The 21363-nt window shown below is 33.3% G+C and overlaps 1 protein-coding gene across 1 annotated transcript; it reads right to left on the bottom strand.

Annotated features, from left to right (window-relative positions):
* Nucleotides 1-3045: 3045 nt before the first annotated feature.
* dusp10 (dual specificity phosphatase 10) lies at nucleotides 3046-20754 on the bottom strand. Its single transcript, XM_048207823.1, has 4 exons — nucleotides 20487-20754; nucleotides 19095-19909; nucleotides 8330-8698; nucleotides 3046-6648 (listed from the first exon to the last, which is right to left on the bottom strand). Exons 2-4 carry the CDS (start codon nucleotides 19852-19854, stop codon nucleotides 6383-6385), a joined length of 1395 nt encoding a protein of 464 aa, XP_048063780.1. The 5' UTR covers nucleotides 19855-19909; nucleotides 20487-20754; the 3' UTR covers nucleotides 3046-6382.
* Nucleotides 20755-21363: the final 609 nt, after the last annotated feature.

Below are 21363 nucleotides of genomic sequence, written 5' to 3'. Positions count from 1 at the left end.
TATTTACACTGAAAATAGCATATTTTTTTAGTGATAGATGCTAGTTACACTAAGTGAAAATAAAAAATTTTTAGCGATAGAGTCTATTTACTCTAAGTGAAAATAGCATGTTTGCTTAGCAATAGATGCTATTTATACTAAGCGAAAATAGTATATTTGCTTAGCAATAGATGCTATTTATACTAAGCGAAAATAGTATATTTTTTAGCGATAGATGCTATTTACACTAAGCGAAAATAGCATGTTTGCTTAGCAATAGATGCTATTTATACTAAGCGAAAATAGTATATTTTTTAGCGATAGATGCTATTTACACTAAGCGAAAATAGCATATTTTTTAGCAAGATGCTATTTACACTAAGCGAAAATTGCATATTTTTTAGCGATAGATGCTATTTACACTAAGCGAAAATAGCATGTTTGCTTAGCAATAGATGCTATTTATACTAAGCGAAAATAGTATATTTTTAGCGATAGATGCTATTTACACTAAGCGAAAATAGCATATTTTTTAACGAGATGCTATTTACACTAAGCGAAAATAGCATATTTTTTAGCGATAGATGCTATTTACACTAAGCGAAAATAGCATGTTTGCTTAGCAATAGATGCTATTTATACTAAGCGAAAATAGTATATTTTTTAGCGATAGATGCTATTTACACTAAGCGAAAATAGCATATTTTTTAACGAGATGCTATTTACACTAAGCGAAAATAGCATATTTTTTAGCGATAGATGCTATTTACACTAAGTGAAAATAGCATATTTTTTGCGATAGATGCTATTTACACTAAGCGAAAACAACATTTTTTTAGCGATAGATGCTATTTACACTAAGCGAAAATAGCATTTTTTTAGCGATAGATGCTATTTACACTAAGTGAAAATAGCATATTTTTTGCGATAGATGCTATTTACACTAAGCGAAAATGGCATATTTTTTAGCGATAGATGCTATTTACACTAAGTGAAAATAGCATATTTTTTGCGATAGATGCTATTTACACTAAGTGAAAACAGCATTTTTTTAGCGATAGATGCTATTTACACTAAGCGAAAATAGCATTTTTTTAGCGATAGATGCTATTTACACTAAGCGAAAATAGCATATTTTTTAGCGATAGATGCTATTTACACTAAGCAAAAATAGCATATTTTTTAGCGATAGATGCTATTTACACTAAGCGAAAATAGCATATTTTTTGCGATAGATGCTATTTACACTAAGCGAAAACAGCATTTTTTTAGCGATAGATGCTATTTACACTAAGCAAAAATAGCATTTTTTTAGCGATAGATGCTATTTACACTAAGTAAAAAAATAGCATATTTTTTTAACGAGAGGCTATTTACACTAAGCGAAAATAGCATATTTTTTAGCGATAGATGCTATTTACACTAAGTGAAAGTAGCACATTTTTTAGCAATAGATGCTACTTACACTAAGTGAAAATAGCATTTTTTTTGCGATAGATGCTATTTACACTAAGCGAAAATAGCATATTTTTAGCGATAGATGCTATTTACACTAAGCGAAAATAGCATATTTTTAGCGATAGATGCTATTTACACTAAGTGAAAATACAATTTTTTTTTTAGCTATAGATGCTATTTACACTAAGCGAAAACAGCATATTTTTAGCGATAGATGCTATTTACACTAAGCGAAAATAGCATATTTTTAGCGATAGATGCTATTTACACTAAGCGAAAATAGCATATTTTTTAGCGATAGATGCTATTTACACTAAGCGAAAATAGCATATTTTTTAGCGATAGATGCTATTTACACTAAGCGAAAATAGCATATTTTTTAGCGATAGATGCTATTTACACTAAGCGAAAATAGCATATTTTTTGCGATAGATGCTATTTACACTAAGCAAAAATAGCATTTTTTTAGCGATAGATGCTATTTACACTAAGTAAAAAAATAGCATATTTTTTTAACAAGAGGCTATTTACACTAAGCGAAAATAGCATATTTTTTAGCGATAGATGCTATTTACACTAAGTGAAAGTAGCACATTTTTTAGCAATAGATGCTACTTACACTAAGTGAAAATAGCATATTTTTTGCGATAGATGCTATTTACACTAAGCGAAAATAGCATATTTTTAGCGATAGATGCTATTTACACTAAGCGAAAATAGCATATTTTTAGCGATAGATGCTATTTACACTAAGTGAAAATACAATTTTTTTTTTAGCAATAGATGCTATTTACACTAAGCGAAAATAGCATATTTTTTTAGCGATAGATGCTATTTACACTAAGCGAAAATAGCATATTTTTAGCGATAGATGCTATTTACACTAAGTGAAAATACAATTTTTTTTTTAGCAATAGATGCTATTTACACTAAGCGAAAATAGCATATTTTTTTAGCGATAGATGCTATTTACACTAAGCGAAAATAGCATATTTTTTAGCGATAGTTGTAAATGATTATAATTATTACAATTATTCCCCTAACCCTACCTAATAAAAACATATTAAACACTTGTTCGCAGTTTATTTTCATTTTTATTGAAAATAAATGCGAGCTTGGCAAAAGGCGGATTCGAACCTGCATCAGTTGTGTTAAAAGCCAGATTTGCAAGCCTTACTCTCTACTGCAGCACCACTGAAGACATTGAACTCTACATGTCTTTTTTAAAACTTGAGAAGCCCAACCAGACAATGGTGGGCGGAGCTAGTGTAAATAACGTTTGCCAAAAAGGGATGCTATTTGCACTTAGTGTAAATAGACACTTCGTTTTAGTTTTAGCTTCATTATTGCAAAATGATTTTTTAATAGTTTTAGCTTTAGTTTTGATTAATAATAACTCTGATTCTGAGTATATTTTAGAGCATTGCTATGCACATGCTTAAGTGTCGTGGCTGGTTGCCAGGGTGTTGCTATGCGATGGCTAAAGTGTTTTTTATCATGTTGCTGGGTGGATTTTTAGAGTTACAAATACAGTATGGACAATAGTAATAGTGATGCAACCAGTCGAGCAACCATTTGCAGTATAAACACTGAACAAGTCATTCAGAATAGTTTCTTTTTGTCGTTTATTTCCAAACCCCACATTACAAAATAACAGTGTTTTGAACTCTGACATTTAAAGAGAGCTCTTGGCTTACAGGAAGACACTTTACCAAAGCAGGTCATGCAAAAACATTGTGGAAGGCCTCCAGCGTCATAGCACCTTTGTGGGAAAAAATAATCAATAAAAAAAAAAAAATTAAAAGCTTTTTTTTTTTTTTTTTTTAAGTCAGTGCAAAAATATAAACAATGCATAGAAATCCATTAGCAAATATGTGTACCGTCTGCTGCTGCAAAATGGGATGAGCGCACCCAGAGAGTTTTGCCCTTTAAATCCTTGAGCCGGATTCAGATGTTCCGGGTCGCGCTCGTACAAGCACAGTGTGACACGAGTGACATGAAACCAGCGTTTGAACAGAAGAAGACATTTTGCATCAGCTGAACATGAAAGTAACAGAATCTGCACCTTTAGCAGTAAATATATAGGAAAGCATAACATATTACAAATGTGCTTTGCATTCGGTTTATCATCCAAACATTTTCATTCAATGATATATGTCTTGTTGACTTGTAGAAAACTGAAGCTGCAGGAAGAACTAAGAAAGAGAAGATTGTTTTCAGATATTGACAGTGTCTAATTTACTGCTTTGAATGTAATCATGTCTATTTCTAATGCCTGATCAGTAGAGAGTGAGATTAATAGGTATGCTGGCTGGGCTTTTATTAGGCTATTTATAATAATAATATTAATAATAACGACTGCATTCACTGATTGTGAGGATGTCTTGTAAGTATTTTAAGTTAAGTCAGTAGTTTGCTTGTCAAATTTTTAATGATTATATATGCAGTAGTGGCCAAAACTGTAAATAAATTGTTGTTTCAACTTAAAAAAGTAATTGTTCATGCTGCATTCAATTTTTTTGTTTAGTCAACTCAAATATTCACTTAGTAAAGCAGCATGAACACTTACCTTTTAAAGTTGCTTGTTTTTTAAAGTGGAGGGGATCACCATCAAAATATGAGGAAAATATTTTATATTTTTTTGCATCTTTTAAATATGAGGGAAAAACAAAACACTAAACATGATATCTGACAAAATTATATGGCAAAAAAAAAGAAAACTAATTTACTATACAAAAAAAGCATAGAAAAACAAAAGGCTCACAGGAAAAAGCAACTTGACTACAACATAATCTTGTTTTTGCATGTTCATAATTAGCAAAAAATTATGTCTGCACAATGCCAAAATCAAAAATAAAACAATCGGCAACTACGCAATATGCTTACAAAACCTTTAACAAATTTGCAAAGACATTGTGTTAAATTTGCAAAGACATTTGCTATCCTCACATGGATAAAGCGGTCAGTTTTAGTAGTGGCCAAAACTGTAAACATATTGTTGTTTCAACTAATAAAAGCAAGTATTCATGCTGCATTAAAAATGTATGTTTAGTCAACTCAAATATTCAAGTTGTCACTTAGTACAATTTCACATTTTAAGTTGACTAAACTTACCATTTTAAAGCAGCATGAACACTTACTTTTTAAGTTGAAACAAAATTTTGTTTTTACAGTGGAGGGGACAACCATCAAGATATCAAGAAAATATTTTATATTTTTTGCATATTTTAAATATGAGGGAAAAACAAAACACTAAACTTATATCTGACAATATTATATGGCAAAAAAAGAGAAGGAAAACAAATTTACTATGCAATAAAATGCATAGAAAAACAAAAGGCTCACAACAAAAAGCAAACACTGACTACAACATAATCAGTTATTAATATTTTGTTGGTTCTCTCTTGTTTTTGCATGTTCATAATTAGCAAAAAATTATGTCTGCACAATTTCGTTGCTTTATTATCTCAAATAAAACAGGTTTTGTATCTGCTTACAAAACTTTTAACAAATTTACAAAGACATTTTGATAAATTTGCAAAGACTTTTGCTCTCCTCACAAGGATAAAGCGGTCAGTTTTCATAGGCTGGACACCATTTTTGGCCACTTCTGTATATATTTATATTGTATAAACAAATATAAGGATACAATTTCAGTGAAACTGTTCAAGGTACCAATTCTAGTTGTACTTCTAAAAGCAGCAATTAATAAGCAATTTTTGTGTAAAGCTGAAAAACTGAAATGCATTATTTAGAAAACTCCATGATTTTGACGGTGACAAATAAGAAACTGTTGTTACACTTTGCATTTTTGACATTTAGACAAGCCCAGAGTTTTGTTATTTCACAGCGTTTCAGTTCTTTTATGAGAAATAAGAACATACTGTCCAATGCCCCAATTCAAAACAACGCACAGCCATGATAAAAAAATCGACCTTTTGACTTTTCTAGCACATTTAAAACTCACAGAAACACCCTTGCGCTACAGAGAATTTAAGAAGAGTTTAAAGCCGTTACCGTGTCGCACACTCAAAAATAAAAGTCACAAAATATGAGTTAAGGCACCGATAGAGGCACAATTCTTACTGACGGCTGACGTGTGCGCAAACAAGCTGAACTCACAACCTGATTTTAACAAGACAGAGTCGAACCGAGATCATCGAAGCCGAAAACACAAATACATACAAGCGTAATATATGTGTTCCCACACACACACCTACAGAAGCAGAAGTACAAATATGAATGTGCAACAGTGACTTAAAAAAATTAAAATCGTCATTTACGCACTCTCGTCTTCAAGCAACTGCTTTAATCTATATTTTGATGATGATTTAATAGTAATATACTTTAGTTCTTGTCCATATGCCTGTAGTAAACATGCTATAATTTCTTTTGTAAGGACATTCAAATGAGGTTTGTTCTGATTGTCAGTGATAACAAAGAAAACGTGACGCGAAATGGGTGCCCAAACATGTATAAAGCTGGTTTCAGGTGTTTTGAAGTGTGATAAAGAGGAAAATCAGTGCCTAAACTGAACTTAAATGAAAAGAGCCTGAACAAAAACACAAAAGTAGGGCGTCTAACCGGGTGGGCTGAAAGTCTCACTGTCGTTATGTACACGTCACGCACCCGGTTGCTTTCCACACACAAATTATTGCACAGTGAAGCCACCTCAGGTGGTCGCTCTCCTGTATAAAAATAGAATAAGAAGATTGATACACCTCACAAGCCTTCATTTTCAGACTCCTCTGAGGGCTTTAGCCAGCACCAGCGGCCAAGAGCCATCGAATGACCGCAGCACAGTGTTTGGCTCAACACTGACGGGACGGGATAGCAAAAAACGGTTCGTTTTCCTCATGCAAGTCTCCAAATCCTCATCCGAAAGGGTGCCTAAAATGGCAACAAGAAAGCATATTCCATGTGGAAATCCTCTCTGAAGCAGATCCTATACGACAGTCTCGACGCCGATGAGTTTGGGCGTGAGTATACGAGGAGTGATGCCGTTGTTCAGGTCTTCCTCGAACTCTAAAAGCTGACCCATGAAGTTGAGGTTGGGCGAGATGATGGGCCGCCGGGACTTGACGAACTTGTAGGCGTCCGTCATGGTCATCCAGGTGTGTTTCATCAGGTAGGCGATGACTATGGTGGCGGATCGAGACACGCCGGCCTGGCAGTGAATGAGGAGCCCTCGACCGGCCCGGTGCGCCTCTTCTGAGGACAGAAAAACACTTCAGACGTCAGCTTGAACAGAAATGTCTGAGTCTGAGATGAGGCCATTAAACATGATGAACGCCCACCATCACTGGCTTTTAGGAAAATGCCACAACAACTACTTCATCAAAAATGGCCTGATTTTATGAGTACAGGAATATACAATAAATGGACAATGGATTTATTTAAATTACTAAAGCATCTGTCAAGTCACTAATGCTGCGTCTCAAATCTCAAAAATATAATAAAATATGAAAAACATGTTGAAGAACCAAGGAAAATGGGACATTCTGATAATTTAATTATAATTATTATCATAATTATTACTATCTAATTATATATAATTTGTAATATATATGTAAGTATTCATAAATTGTAAATATTATTTTTATTAATAATAAAGTTATGAAAATTATAAATTATAAGTTATATAAAAATATATAAATTATAATTATTGATACATTTATTAAATTAATAACTTAATATATAATATATATAATTATGTAACATATATTAATTAACTTATCATTTATAATGTGTATAATTACCCAATTTGTACTTTTAATGTTTTATATATATATATATATATATATATATATATATATATATACAAAACTTTAAAAGTACAAATTACATTATGTATAACATATAAAACACAAAATATAAAACATTAAAAGGACAAAAAAGTACATAGAATTTTAATAAAATATGTAACATTAAAAGTCATTAACAAATCCATTTATGAACAATTATTATATATATATATATATATATATATATATATATATATACTGTATAAGTTATAATATAATTTGTAATTAAATATTAGAATTTATATATAGATAATATTATAATATATAATATAATATATATCATATTTAATTTATAATAAATTATATTGTTACAATGATACATTAAAAGTCCAATTCATGTGTATTTTTATTTGTGTATATATATATATATATATATAGTGTAAGTGAAATATATATAATATATAAAATATACAAAATTCTAATTGGGCAGAAATTATAATTTTAATGTTTTATATATATATATTAAAAAAACACATTTATTATACACACTATAAATGATAAGTTAATTAATATATATTACATATTTAAATATATTAGATATTAAGTTATTAATTTCATAATTATAATTAATAATAAATTATATAATATATTTATAATAAAACATAATAATACATTAAAAGTCCAATTTATGTGTAACTACATTTTTACTTTTATATATATATATATATATATATATATATATATATATATATATATATATTACCTATATTACTTATTATTTATATATATATATATATATATATATATAATAAAGTAATAATATAGTTACACATAAATTGGACTATTATAAATATATTATATAATTTATTATTAAATAAATATATATCCATATATAAATTCTAATATGCAATTACAATATATTATGTATCATAATTGTGCATACATTGTCATTTTATATATTTATAATAATAATAATAATAAATATACACACATTTTTTCAAAGCTTATTAGCCTTCATTCTGTTTCACCAAAATGTAATTCCTCTTTTTCCTCTTGATTTTGGGGCTGAAATATGAGGCGAACATGTTCTTGACAGTTTCATTAGATTTCCCATCATCTCTTTGATCATATCACATTTGATGTCATACCTATGAACTCAAACGCCTCCTCAAAGTACTGCCGCAGGTTCTGTTTGTTGCTGTCGGTGGCGGGTAAGCGCTTGTAGTTGAAGAGGCCGAGGTCGTAGTGGTAGAGCGGCAGGTGCGTGGTGACGTTCAGGATGAAGCCGATGTCCATCCGCTGCATCTGCTCCAGGTCTTGAGCGTCTCTCTCGTTGCCGAGGTACAGGAAGGGGAGGATGGCCGTCAGCTCTGCGTTCTCTATATCAGGTGTGGAGGGCAGGGAATGAGGTAGCGCCCCCGACAGGCCCATCGCGGTACTGCCGTCCTGTCCTTCCTCCAGGTGAAGAGAGTGTTCACACAGATCATCGTGGTTCTGTCGGAATCCAGAAAGGCCTCCTATAAGAGACAAATGCAGAAACACTCATTAGTGTAATTGGCTGGGTTTACAATAACAGAAACATACAGCAACTATAAACCATAGCTGATATGACACAATTAAATCTAAGAGCAGAAGCATGACATTTTAATTTGCTTAATATAATCATTTTTAAATTACTATTTTTTTATGTCTATAGGCAGTTGTGTGCTCATTTTTCTCATAAGAGATGTGTCCTGTTTTTTGAGGTCAGGTGACAAACACACTAAAAATTTGCATGCAATTTGCATTTTAGGTTGACTGAATTCCAGATCGCGTGACAGATCTGTTTTTTGCATGCTGAATGATTAATAGTATCTCCCAAGACCAGTCACTGCTTATCACATACTATATTAGGCCATAAATTCATATTTAAGAAACATGGCTAAAAAATATGACATAGAAATTCCACATACATTCACACACAAAAATATATATATATTTATATATTTGTTTGTGTGTGAATGTATATATATTTATATATTTGTTTGTGTGTGAATGTATATATATTTATATATATATTATATATTATATAAAATTCTATTTATAAAATTCTAAATTATTTTTAAAATATTTTTAAAGCAATTAATTATAAAATAATATTACTATACAATATAAAATTCAATATTATATATTATTATTATTAGATATTTCAAATTATATTTTGTATAATTATGTCTTTTAAAACATGATCTAATTTTTTCCTTTTTGATTTTATAATACTTCATAATGAATTAAAAAATATTAATTATAATATTACTATAAACTATATAATACATCATTATATATCATAGTATTAGGTATTATAAATTATTGTTATTTTTATTCTAAGTATATAATATAATATAATATAATTAGAGATTATTTTATTTCTGTAATTCACATTTAAGCATTTAGCAGATGCTTTTATCCAAAGCAATAGTTAATTAAAACATTATCAATTCTAATTAATATTATATAATTATAATATAATATTTAGTTATAATATTATTAACTATACATTGTAGTATTGCTATACAATATAAAATACAACATTATTTATTATTATTAGATATTTCAAATTATAATTTATATATAACAATTATGTCTTTTAAAACATGATCTAATTGAATCCCCATTTCCATTTTATAATACTTTGTGATGAATTAAAAAATATTAATTATTATATTATTACTATGAACTGTATAATACAACATTATATATCATTATAATATTAGATATTATAAATTATTATTATTATTTTAAGTATATAATATAATCTCTACAATTTACATTTAAGCATTTAGGAGACGCTTTTATCCAAAGTGATAAATAATTAAAACATGATTAATTCTAATTAATATAATTATAATTACATTATATAATTAATACTATTTAATTATAATATTATTATTATTATATTATATAATATAAAATACAATATTATATATTACTATATTAGGTATTATACATTATAATTGGTATAAATATATCTTATTTTTTTTAAAATATTATAATCTCCATTTTCCAAGTTATGTTATGAGCTTCCACACTAATGTACAAAACTGTCTGATAAATCTCAAGCCACACCCGAAGCCTGTGAGCAAACAACAGCTGTAACACACATGACAAAGAACAAACATCAGCAAACAAGCAAAAACCCTTCTAATGAATGTTTAACCTGTCATACCGGACATCTGCGCTTCCTCTGCTAACGTATATCAGACGAATAAAGGGTGTGAAGTTAAAGTCTGTTAAATTTCAGTTAGTCAAATGTGAAACCTGTCACACCTGTTAACCTGCCTCTCATTCGAGTAACTCTGCAAAAACAGACATCATCATCATCATCATCATCATCCAGTGGGAGAAAACGGCACAAGTCTCTGAAGCTCAGATTACTGAGACTGAAGGGGGTTCCTGCGGTGACACAATCGCTCATTAACTGCACGCAGGAAAGCACCTTCAACGGTTGTTCATTTTTAGAAACCCGCTGATACAGTTTCTAAAAGACCCAAATTGAAAAGATCTCCCATTCAAGCTTCTCTGAAAAGCACTTAGAACAGCCTTAAAAGGTTTGAACAAGTGAAATTCCTCATTAATTCATACTTAAAGGGGTACTTCACTGCTGACAAAATGGGCTTTCAATAAAACTCGTCTGCCTATACAGTAGAAAGGTGATTTTTAAAAAATAAAATAAAATAAAAAATCGGTGCAACCTGACTTTTTTTGCCAAATAGGTAAGAAAACTTCAGTAATGCACTGGGCATGTTGCCCTCCAAAGCCATGCCCTCCAGTCTGCTACAGATACGCTTACCAGAGTCAAACACCGCCTTGCTTTAGTAGGAAATACTTCTTAGCAAATTTTTAGTCATAATGGTGTCGACTTGTATTGTTCCTGCATGCAAGAATTCAAAGAGTAAACGTTTAGTGGGAGTGAGTTGTCAGTTTCCAGGGAAGGATCCAGCGTGTTGTAGGCCGTGGATAAAGATTGCAAAGAATCGTAAATATGGAGAGAACGGCGCAACGGACAATCTGAAAAACATCCATGTTTGTAGTAGTCAAACTGGATGACCACGAACAGTGTTTTATGCCAAAACGGAGAGAAAAAAATTAAGGAAACTGCCGTTCTGTCAGCTCCGCCCAATGCAAAACGCCGTCGCGTACAGGTAAGAAAGCTGTTGTCATTGTGATCCATTTAGAGATGCACCGATTGCAATTTTCTTGGCCGATTCCGATTTCTTCGTTAGTGTGATCTGCTGATACAGTTTTTTGCCGATTCCGATGTTCTTTCTAAGAACCATAATTGACAGCATATACAAACAAAAATCTACTTTTCTTCAACGCAAAGTTTTATTTTCATAAAAAAAAAAAACACAGTAAAAAGTAAAAAGTCAGTAATAAAATAAGAATAAACAAAATGCAAACAACAGCAACAAATAAATGCAATAAAATAAAAAGCTATGAAACTTTAAGTTTTTCAGGTTAAGTAGGTTTTTATTCAGGTACAGATACACTTAACTGAGTCAAATACTGCCTTGCTTTAGTAGGAAATACTTCTTAGCAAACTTTTAGTCATAATGGTGTCGACTTATATTGTTCCCGCGTACAAAAATTCAAAGAGTAAACGTTTAGTGGGAGTGAGTTATCGGTTTCCAGGGAAGGATCCAGCACATTGTAGGTAGTAGATAAAGGCTGCAAAGAATTGTAAATATGGAGAGAATGGCGCGACAGAAAATCTGAAAAAACTCTGTAGTCAACATTTCAAACTGGATGACCACGATCACAGTGTTTTAGGCCAAAACGATGGGGGGAAAAAATTAAGGAAACTACTGTTCTGTCAGCTCCACCCATTTTTGTTAGTGTAATCACCCGATACCGATTTTTGCAGATTCCGATTTTCTTTCTAAGAACTACAATTGACAGCATATACAAACAAAATCTACTTTTCTTCAACGCAAAGTTTTATTTTCATAAAAAAAAAAAACAAGTAAAAAGTCAGTAATAAAATATGAACAAATAAACGAATTGCAAACAACAGCAACAAATAAATGCAATAAAATAAAAAGCTATGAAACTTTAAGTTTTTCAGGTTAAGTAGGTTTTTATTCAGGTACAGATACGCTTAACTGAGTCAAATACTGCCTTGCTTTAGTAGGAAATACTTCTTAGCAAACTTTTAGTCATAACGGTGTCGACTTGTATTGTTCCCGCGTACAAAAATTCAAAGGGTAAACGTTTAGCGGGAGTGAGTTATCGGTTTCCAGGGAAGGATCCAGCACATTGTAGGTAGTAGATAAAGGCTGCAAAGAATTGTAAATATGGAGAGAATGACATTTCAAACTGGATGCCCACGAACACAGTGTTTTAGGCCAAAACGATGGGGGGGGGGAAATTAAGGAAACTACCGTTCTGTCAGCTCCACCCATTTTTGTTAGTGTAATCACCCGATACCGATTTTTGCAGATTCCGATTTTCTTTCTTAGAACTACAATTGACAGCATATACAAACAAAATCTACTTTTCTTCAACGCAAAGTTTTATTTTCATAAAAAAAAAAAACAAGTAAAAAGTCAGTAATAAAATATGAACAAATAAACGAATTGCAAACAACAGCAACAAATAAATGCAATAAAATAAAAAGCTATGAAACTTTAAGTTTTTCAGGTTAAGTAGGTTTTTATTCAGGTACAGATACGCTTAACTGAGTCAAATACTGCCTTGCTTTAGTAGGAAATACTTCTTAGCAAACTTTTAGTCATAACGGTGTCGACTTGTATTGTTCCCGCGTACAAAAATTCAAAGAGCAAACGTTTAGCGGGAGTGAGTTATCGGTTTCCAGGGAAGGATCCAGCACATTGTAGGTAGTAGATAAGGCTGCAAAGAATTGTAAATATGGAGAGAATGACATTTCAAACTGGATGCCCACAAACAGTGTTTTAGGCCAAAACGATGGGGGAAAAAAATTAAGGAAACCACTGTTCTGTCAGCTCCGCCCATTTTTGTTAGTGTAATCACCCGATACCGATTTTTGCAGATTCCGATTTTCTTTCTAAGAACTACAATTGACAGCATATACAAACAAAATCTACTTTTCTTCAACGCAAAGTTTTATTTTCATTAAAAAAAAAACACAAGTAAAAAGTCAGTAATAAAATATGAACAAATAAACGAATTGCAAACAACAGCAACAAATAAATGCAATAAAATAAAAAGCTATAAAACTTTAAGTTTTTCAGGTTAAGTAGGTTTTTATTCAGGTACAGATATGCTTAACTGAGTCAAATACCGCCTTGCTTTAGTAGGAAATACTTCTTAGCAAACTTTTAGTCATAACGGTGTCGACTTGTATCGTTCCCGCGTACAAAAATTCAAAGAGCAAACGTTTAGCGGGAGTGAGTTATCGGTTTCCAGGGAAGGATCCAGCACATTTTAGGTAGTAGATAATAAACAAATTGCAAACAACAGAAACAAATAATTGCAATAGAATAAAGAGAGCTATGAAACTTTTAAGTTTTTCAGGTTAACGAGGTTTTCATTCAGGTAAGAAATACTACAGAAATGAAAATAATCAAATGTAAAATAAGACTGGATAGTCTTTATTGTAAAAATTAAATACAGATCAATGCATAAAATTAAAGTTATAAAACGTATTTAGTCAAGAGCAGAACGTGATTTTCTTTGCAGGAATATTAGACTGTGGCCCCTTTAAGAGATTCAACATGCATTCTTTTTTTCAACTATTTTCAACTGTGTTTAACTGAATACTCGCCAAGACGAGCATTTTGACATAATTGTGTGTGTATTTGACCGTTTAATAGCAGTAAGCCACTCATTTTGGTACTTGACAGACTCACAAGCTGTTTGAGACTAATATAGATCAGTGGTGCGCGCGCGAAACCTGCGGGAATGACTAAATTACGCGCAATACAAGCGCTATTTACCCGGAGAGAATGAGACGAGACGGGTGTGTATGAATAACGTGATATTTAGCTCCTGGAATGCGAAATTTATCCGATTTATAGAGCTTTTTAGATGCACACCAAGGCTTTTTAGGTCGATCTCTGAACCAGTTAGTTTGCTTTCGTCCATGGCTGCAATACGCTGTGTTTTCCGCCAACTGGCAACCCGGGGTGTCGAAATACTATTGGGTAAATTGGCAGTGGGCGGAGTCACACAGACCAAAACAAAAACAGACATTCCGACACGGAATTTAATTGTTTTTCAGAGAAACAAGAACGTGAGCATGTTTCCTAAATAACTGCAAACATTATGGTATTTTTGTGTGACATGCAGCAAATTCAATAACCCTCAATCAGTCCGACTGTCTTTGGGCGGGGATACAAAAATGCGGAAGTTTAATCTGTAGTTTTCACAAAAGCCCTGGAGCTGACAAAAGGACTTTTGCTGACAAATAATTTTTCAGTCCAGTAACATGAAGAAGAGTAAACATTGTTCATTTACATACATCCATAATACAAAGCAGGTTGAAAATTGATGATAAAAGATGAGGAGTTAGTTGAAATGATTTTTAGATTTGTGCATGAAGCCATCACACTCCACTAAAAAGCAGCACACTGCCAAACGTCTACATGGATACAGCATTGCATTACACAAGCAACATTTGGTCGCTCAGATGTTCTGAAAGTCTGTCATGCACAAACTGGCAAACACCAAATGATGAACTGAATGATTAAAAACAGCAAAGTCTCATAACACAGAGATCTTTTCTTCATTTTTAAACCCTCCTGAAAGTTCAAGACCTCATGCAAATTGATCCTCTTGATTGATGGAGGAATTATTAAAGTCGTGGCCTTTTCCGCGGAGCTCCATGAGATTTAGGACAATATTGACTCATTCAGCACAGGGAGTCTGCAGTCTGCGCTCCGTTCGCTCACACAAACAGCTTTTATCTTGAAGTGTTATACAAGAGCCGTGATATGCTCGATCACATGCACACAGCGTATGAAAGTCTGATTAGTGTCGCATGTACCCTTCCTGGAGAAAGCAATCCCAGAATGCAATACGAGAACCTCAGTGAACTACACATTCAAGAGAAATTCAGTACTAAAATATTTTTTAAAAAATTATTCATATAAAATACAATATTGTATTAGGTCATGTAAATTATATTTCGTAAAATTATTTTGTTACAATCTCCATTTCTATTTTATAATATATATAATCTCCATAATTAAGTATGACATTATTAATTATAATATTACTATATAATATAAAATACAACATTGTATATACTTAAATAGGCATTATAAATTATAATTAGTATAATTAAATCATACAATTTTATAATAATAATATAAAATACAACATTATATATAAAATTAAATTAGGTATTATAAGTTATATATAGTATAATTACCTCTTGTAATATAGCAATGTTAATTTACATTTTATAATATATATATATATATATATATATATATATATATATATATATATATATAATTATTATATATATATATATATATATATATATATATATATATATATATACATATATATATATATATATAATCTTAATTAATTATAACAATATATAAACTCATATATAAATATAAACTATAATACTAAATAAATAAAAAATATAATACTACTACATCAAATAAAATACATATATATATATATATATATATATATATATATAAAAAGTTAATTGGTTTTTATAATTTTATATATATATATATATATATATATATATATATATATATATATATATATATATATATATAATTTTATATATAAAAATCTCCATAATTAATTATAACATTAATTATGATATATTACAACATTATATATTACTAAATTATTGGTATATAAGTATTATAAATTATAATGAATATAATATAATATAATATAATATAATATAATATAATATAATATAATATAATATAATATAATATAATATAGTTGTAGCCTATGAAGAGCGTTAAATAAGTCACTTTGATGATTCCATTTCTTAATCACTTAGAAGTAGACAGTAAGGCAGCTCTCTAGGATTTTGGAACAGAGTCCTAATGTGTGTGTACACTGAAATATATCGGCTCCGTTCCAAAACCTAGTGAAATGGAGCCTCAAAAGTAAGCGATTTGGAACACTACATACGCAATTAAAATTTAGTTTTATGTTATTATGTTAGTAAGCTAAGTAATGCAATACTCAAAAGCATAAAAATAAGGATAGGCTGATGCCTACATTTTTTAAAATGAGTAAAAGCAAACATTTCTATGTGACCTTTCTATGCACTCATCTATCACATCTTGGATTTCGCCACGGAGCTTGTTGCATTGCCTTCTGGGTTTATCTTATATGCAACAGATTGGCCAAAACAAGGCAACTGTTGCTCCCTACCTTTTGGAAAAGAACGCACCTATAATTCTCTCTATGCAGGCAGCACTAGACTTTGGAGCAGATCCATAAAGTGGTGTGTTGTGTTGCTGGTGTTCGACGGGACGTCAACTGATAGACACGCTCTGCCATCGTCCCTTGACTCTCCACACCAGCCAAACAAGGAAAGAGATGGCAACAGACTGAAGTGCTGCTAGAATAGAGCTCACTCTTTACCATCAGCTGCTGCCAAGGGACACAGGAGCTCAGGCATGCGGTGGCACATGGCCCTCGCAGCGAGAGGTCAGCTGAACGGAGCGGTGCCTTCGTGCTGGCAGCTGGGCATGCATGCGCCGTGCTGGACGCAAATAGTCAACAACCTACGGTGGTCAATTGTAGATGTAACCGATCTACTGTACTGTCTGGCTTGTTTGTTGATGCAGAACATATGGTTGATGTACAGCAAACCATTTATTGATCTACATGAGCCTCAAATAAATGAATCAAATGGTGCATATAAAACTCATCAAGTCTCATTTATATGATCAAAAATACAGTAAAAATTGTGAAATATTTTTACAATTCAAAATAACTGTTTTCTATGTGAATATATAGTAAAATGTAATTTATTCCAGTGATCAAAGCTGAATTTTCAGCATCATTACTCCAGTCTTCAGTGTCACATGATCCGTCAGAAATCATTCTGATATGCTGATTTGCTGCTTATGAAACATTTCTGATTATTATCAGTTCGTGTTTTTGTAGAAACCATTATACTTTCCACCGCCCCAGTATTCTTTGATGAACAGAAAGTTCAAAAGAACAGCATTTATGTCACTTTTGCAATCTTACAAATGTCTTATTGTCACTTTTGATCATTTTAATGCATTCTTGCTGAATAAAAGTATTAATATCTTTAAAAAATAAAATAATAAATGCTAGTGTACGAGACATACCGTGAATACAGTCATGGCTAAACAGTGGCAACAACAAAAACCCAGGATTACACTAAAAAAATTTTAATGTAAAATTCCCATATGATTATTCAGAAGCGTCAGTCCAAAAAATTCCAAGCAGAGGCACGTCTGAGAGTGTGCCATCATCTTTGAAAGTACAGATCGATGCTTGAAAAGTAATTTAGATCATATACAAGCGAAACAAAAAGTAGGCGTTACGAGTCATTTCTAGAAATGAAGAATTCAGCTAGCTCTCGTTCTGCAAGTCTCGAATGACTGTTTGTGAAATTAAAAGTGCAGGGGTTGGTTTTGCAAAACAATTCTTATTTTCTAAATTACGAGAAAAGTCAGGAAATGTTTTGGGGAATAGAATAAAATGCTCATTTTGTTTCTCAAAATGGTTCAAAACAGACTGAATCTGAAAATAATTTTCTTTGAAAAGATTGTAAATAACATCTTAAAGTTAGGAGGAAACATATTAGAGGATATCCTAACGAAAAAGGGTAAAACTTTAGTTTAGGCTCCAATTCTCACTATTAACTAGTTGCTTATTAACATGCATATTACTAGGTGTTTATTAACACTTCTAAAGCACATATTAATTCTGCATGATCACATTCTACATCCCTTTATCCTACCCAATACCTAAACTTAACAACTACTTTACAACTACTATTAATAAGCAGTAATTAGGAGTTTATTGAGACAAAAGTCATAGTTAATAGTGAGAATTGGACCCTAAACTAAAGTGTGACCAAAAAAAGATGTTAAATATTTGAGAAAATCTTTTTCTTTTTCAAGAACTGCACTTACAATAAAAATAAAGGTTGTTTATTTTGGCATCCATGAAGATTCCATTCCACAAAAGGTTCTTTAGAATATTTAAAATGTTCTTCACACTAAGAAAAAAATGGTTCTTTAATGAAAAAAAAAACACTTTAATTTTTAAAGTCCACCTGTAGTCAATCATTTTATCTCTTAAAGCTCATCTTTGATCACCAAAATTACATATTTAAATGTTTTTTCCTGTGAAAAAAAATTAAAATAGCATGAAATGTAACTCTACACCCTTGCCTCATTTATTATACACAGATCTATGAATATGCTAATGAGCCCCGCCTCCACTCGCTCTCACACAAGCTCAGAGATCCACTCGGTCAACTTACTGAGGTAAACGCTGCACAATGGCATCGCTTTTTACAACGTCGGACACATAACATAATTAATATGAGTAGTCTTTTGCGTGAATATGTTATCAAACAGCTAATAATGTGTTGCAAAACCATGTTCCCGTTCTTCATCTCAGAGTCAATCAGTATCCTTAGAAAAGCTTTGAACAACTCAGAACGTCAGTGGAGAAAGACATATAATTCATCATGGCATCGTAATACACCCGCTATATTTCTAAATCTACACGATTTTCAACAGAAAGTTGTCTTAAAGCATTTTAAAAATACCACATAGACATATAAACAGGGGGACTTTAAGACTTCTTATGAAATTTCGTAACTTCTTTCTCTTTTCAGATGTTGTCAGAAACATCATTGGATTGATTGGAAGGCCTTCTTCTCTTCCCAAACACTCTCAAAAGCAGGCTTACCTTTAAGAACGATGGGGTCCTTTCCTTCCCTCCGCAGCGACTCCAGAACCACATGCAGGGGCTGAGAGGGCGTCAGCCGGCCCGGGTCCACCGTGGTCTCGTCGTACACCACCAGCTCTTTGGAAAAAATCCCTTTGAAGGAGTCCTTGCTCTGCCGGCAGGAGATGAGGTCCAGCACGGTGATCTTGCCCTGCTGTAGCCGCCGCCGGCTGATCTTGTCCGAGCAGTTGATGTGCACGGCGCCCCTGATGTGGCTCTTGTTAAACTCCATGAAGGGCCGACAGTCGATGATGACGGGCACCGGCCCGACCGGGTGGCCCAGCGGGCAATGCGTCAGCTTCTTGGCCAGCTCGTTGGGGTGGATGACCCGCATGCCGCCCCTGCTCAGGCTGGAGGTGAGGCTGGGCGCGCTGCCGTGGCCCACCGGCGCGCTCCCGTGGACGCCATAGCCGACTCCGGAGTTCAAGTTGGGGCTGCTGGCGCTGACCTGGCCGTCTTTCTCGTAGGTGGTCACCGTGCAACAGCTGGCACTGCTGCATCCACACGTCAGCGAGCGCGTGGAGCCGCTGGACGAGGGCATATACGAAAGCTTGGTCGCCTGGATCTTCACCACGGTGGTGCTGCTGATGACCGTCGTCTCGCCGACGGTGCCCACGGTGGCTTCCAGGTAGCTGGTGTCCAGGCGGAGTCGGAGTTCCTGAGGTCGTATCGGCCTTGGCAGCGCCACCACAATTCTGTCGTCTAGAGGAGAAGGAGGCATGGAGAGACCACAGAGGGCGGGCACACCACGGAGAACTCGGACGTCCAGACGATCGCTGAGGAACACATGAGAAGTCACTTTCTAGCAACTGCGTGGCGGAACGGACAGTCTGTACTCGTCGTGCACAGGCCCCCGACTGAACCCGATTTTACACAACGGCTTTCGACTTACACTTAAATTACCCCAAACACTCAATCTGCAAACGTGTAGACGTGTAGAACTTGCCCGAGACTCTCAATGTATTGCTGACCCCATTAAATTCAAAAGAGCACACAGCCCATTCCCAAACACAGCATGTGGACGTGCTGGGAATGAAATATGAAAAGGTTCTGCATCTATGGCTAGACATCATCATTATTTCATGCGGTGACAATGCATGCAATTTACAGATCATTTTCTTATGCACAGCACAGAACCTGTCAAGGAGGCATCACAACTACAGCCTCACACATGACTGATGAGAGCAATGCACGGAAATTAAGTTTGATTTTTTGGGAAACTGCCATTGTATAAGCATCTAAACGTTAAATATGAGATAAAAAAGCATCATATTGGTCTGTATTATGGGTGTGTGGTCTTATGCTCAGCAATTCAAACAACTCTTAGTAGTTAAATATGACCATCAGACTTACATTCAGCGCGTTTCTCAGCAATGTCTTTCTTCCGATGCGTGCAGTGACAGTTATCGATCAGTCTGAGCCGCTCAGCCGGTCCCGGCGCTGCAGACCCGCAACATTTTCCTCCCGTCCTGCTTTGCTCTCTCCTCACTGATGTAGCTGGAGTTTGTAGCGGGTCCGCACAAGTATCACTTCAGACTGACACGAGCCTGAACCAATGGAGCTCCGCACTGCTGTTAGTCATGCAGCGATGGAGAGCAACACCGGCCCAGAAATGGGAGGAGAGTGGAGAGGCGCGTGCGGAAGCGCAGGGTGATGTCATTGAGAGCCAATCAGAAGGCAGCTCGGCGAAGCCGGTTTAAAGAGACGGGACGCAAGTGTGAATGCACTGAAATAATGATGATACCGTGTTTAAAAATAACATAAAACAAAACAAAAGGTAACGTAACAGTGCTAAAAATTAAATAAAATGTATATCAACACCCAAAGGCAAAAATAAAAGTCATTAAAAATAAAATATAAACAGAATTTATTGTATAATTTGGCCATTTAGAAGGCAGTTCGGTAAAACCAGTTTAAAGAGATGGGACGCAAGTGTGAATGCACTGAAATGATGATACTGTGTTTAAAAATAACATAAAACAAAACAAAAGGTAACATAAAACAAAACAAAAGGTAAAATAACAGTGCTAAAAAATAAATAAAATATATAAATGTATATCAACACCCAAAGGCAAAAATAAAAGTCATTAAAAATGAAATATAAACAGAATTTACTGTATAATTTGGCCATTTAGAAGGCATTTTGGTGAAACCAGTTTAAAGAGATGGGATGCAAGTGTGAATGCACTGAAATAATGATGATACCGTGTTTAGAAATAACATAAAACAA

The sequence above is a fragment of the Megalobrama amblycephala genome, linkage group LG11, assembly GCF_018812025.1.
Source record: "Megalobrama amblycephala isolate DHTTF-2021 linkage group LG11, ASM1881202v1, whole genome shotgun sequence".
NCBI classification, from domain to species: Eukaryota; Metazoa; Chordata; class Actinopteri; order Cypriniformes; family Xenocyprididae; genus Megalobrama; species Megalobrama amblycephala.
Note: the sequence above shows the minus strand (reverse complement) of the source record. Positions and strands in the feature narration are given on the sequence as shown.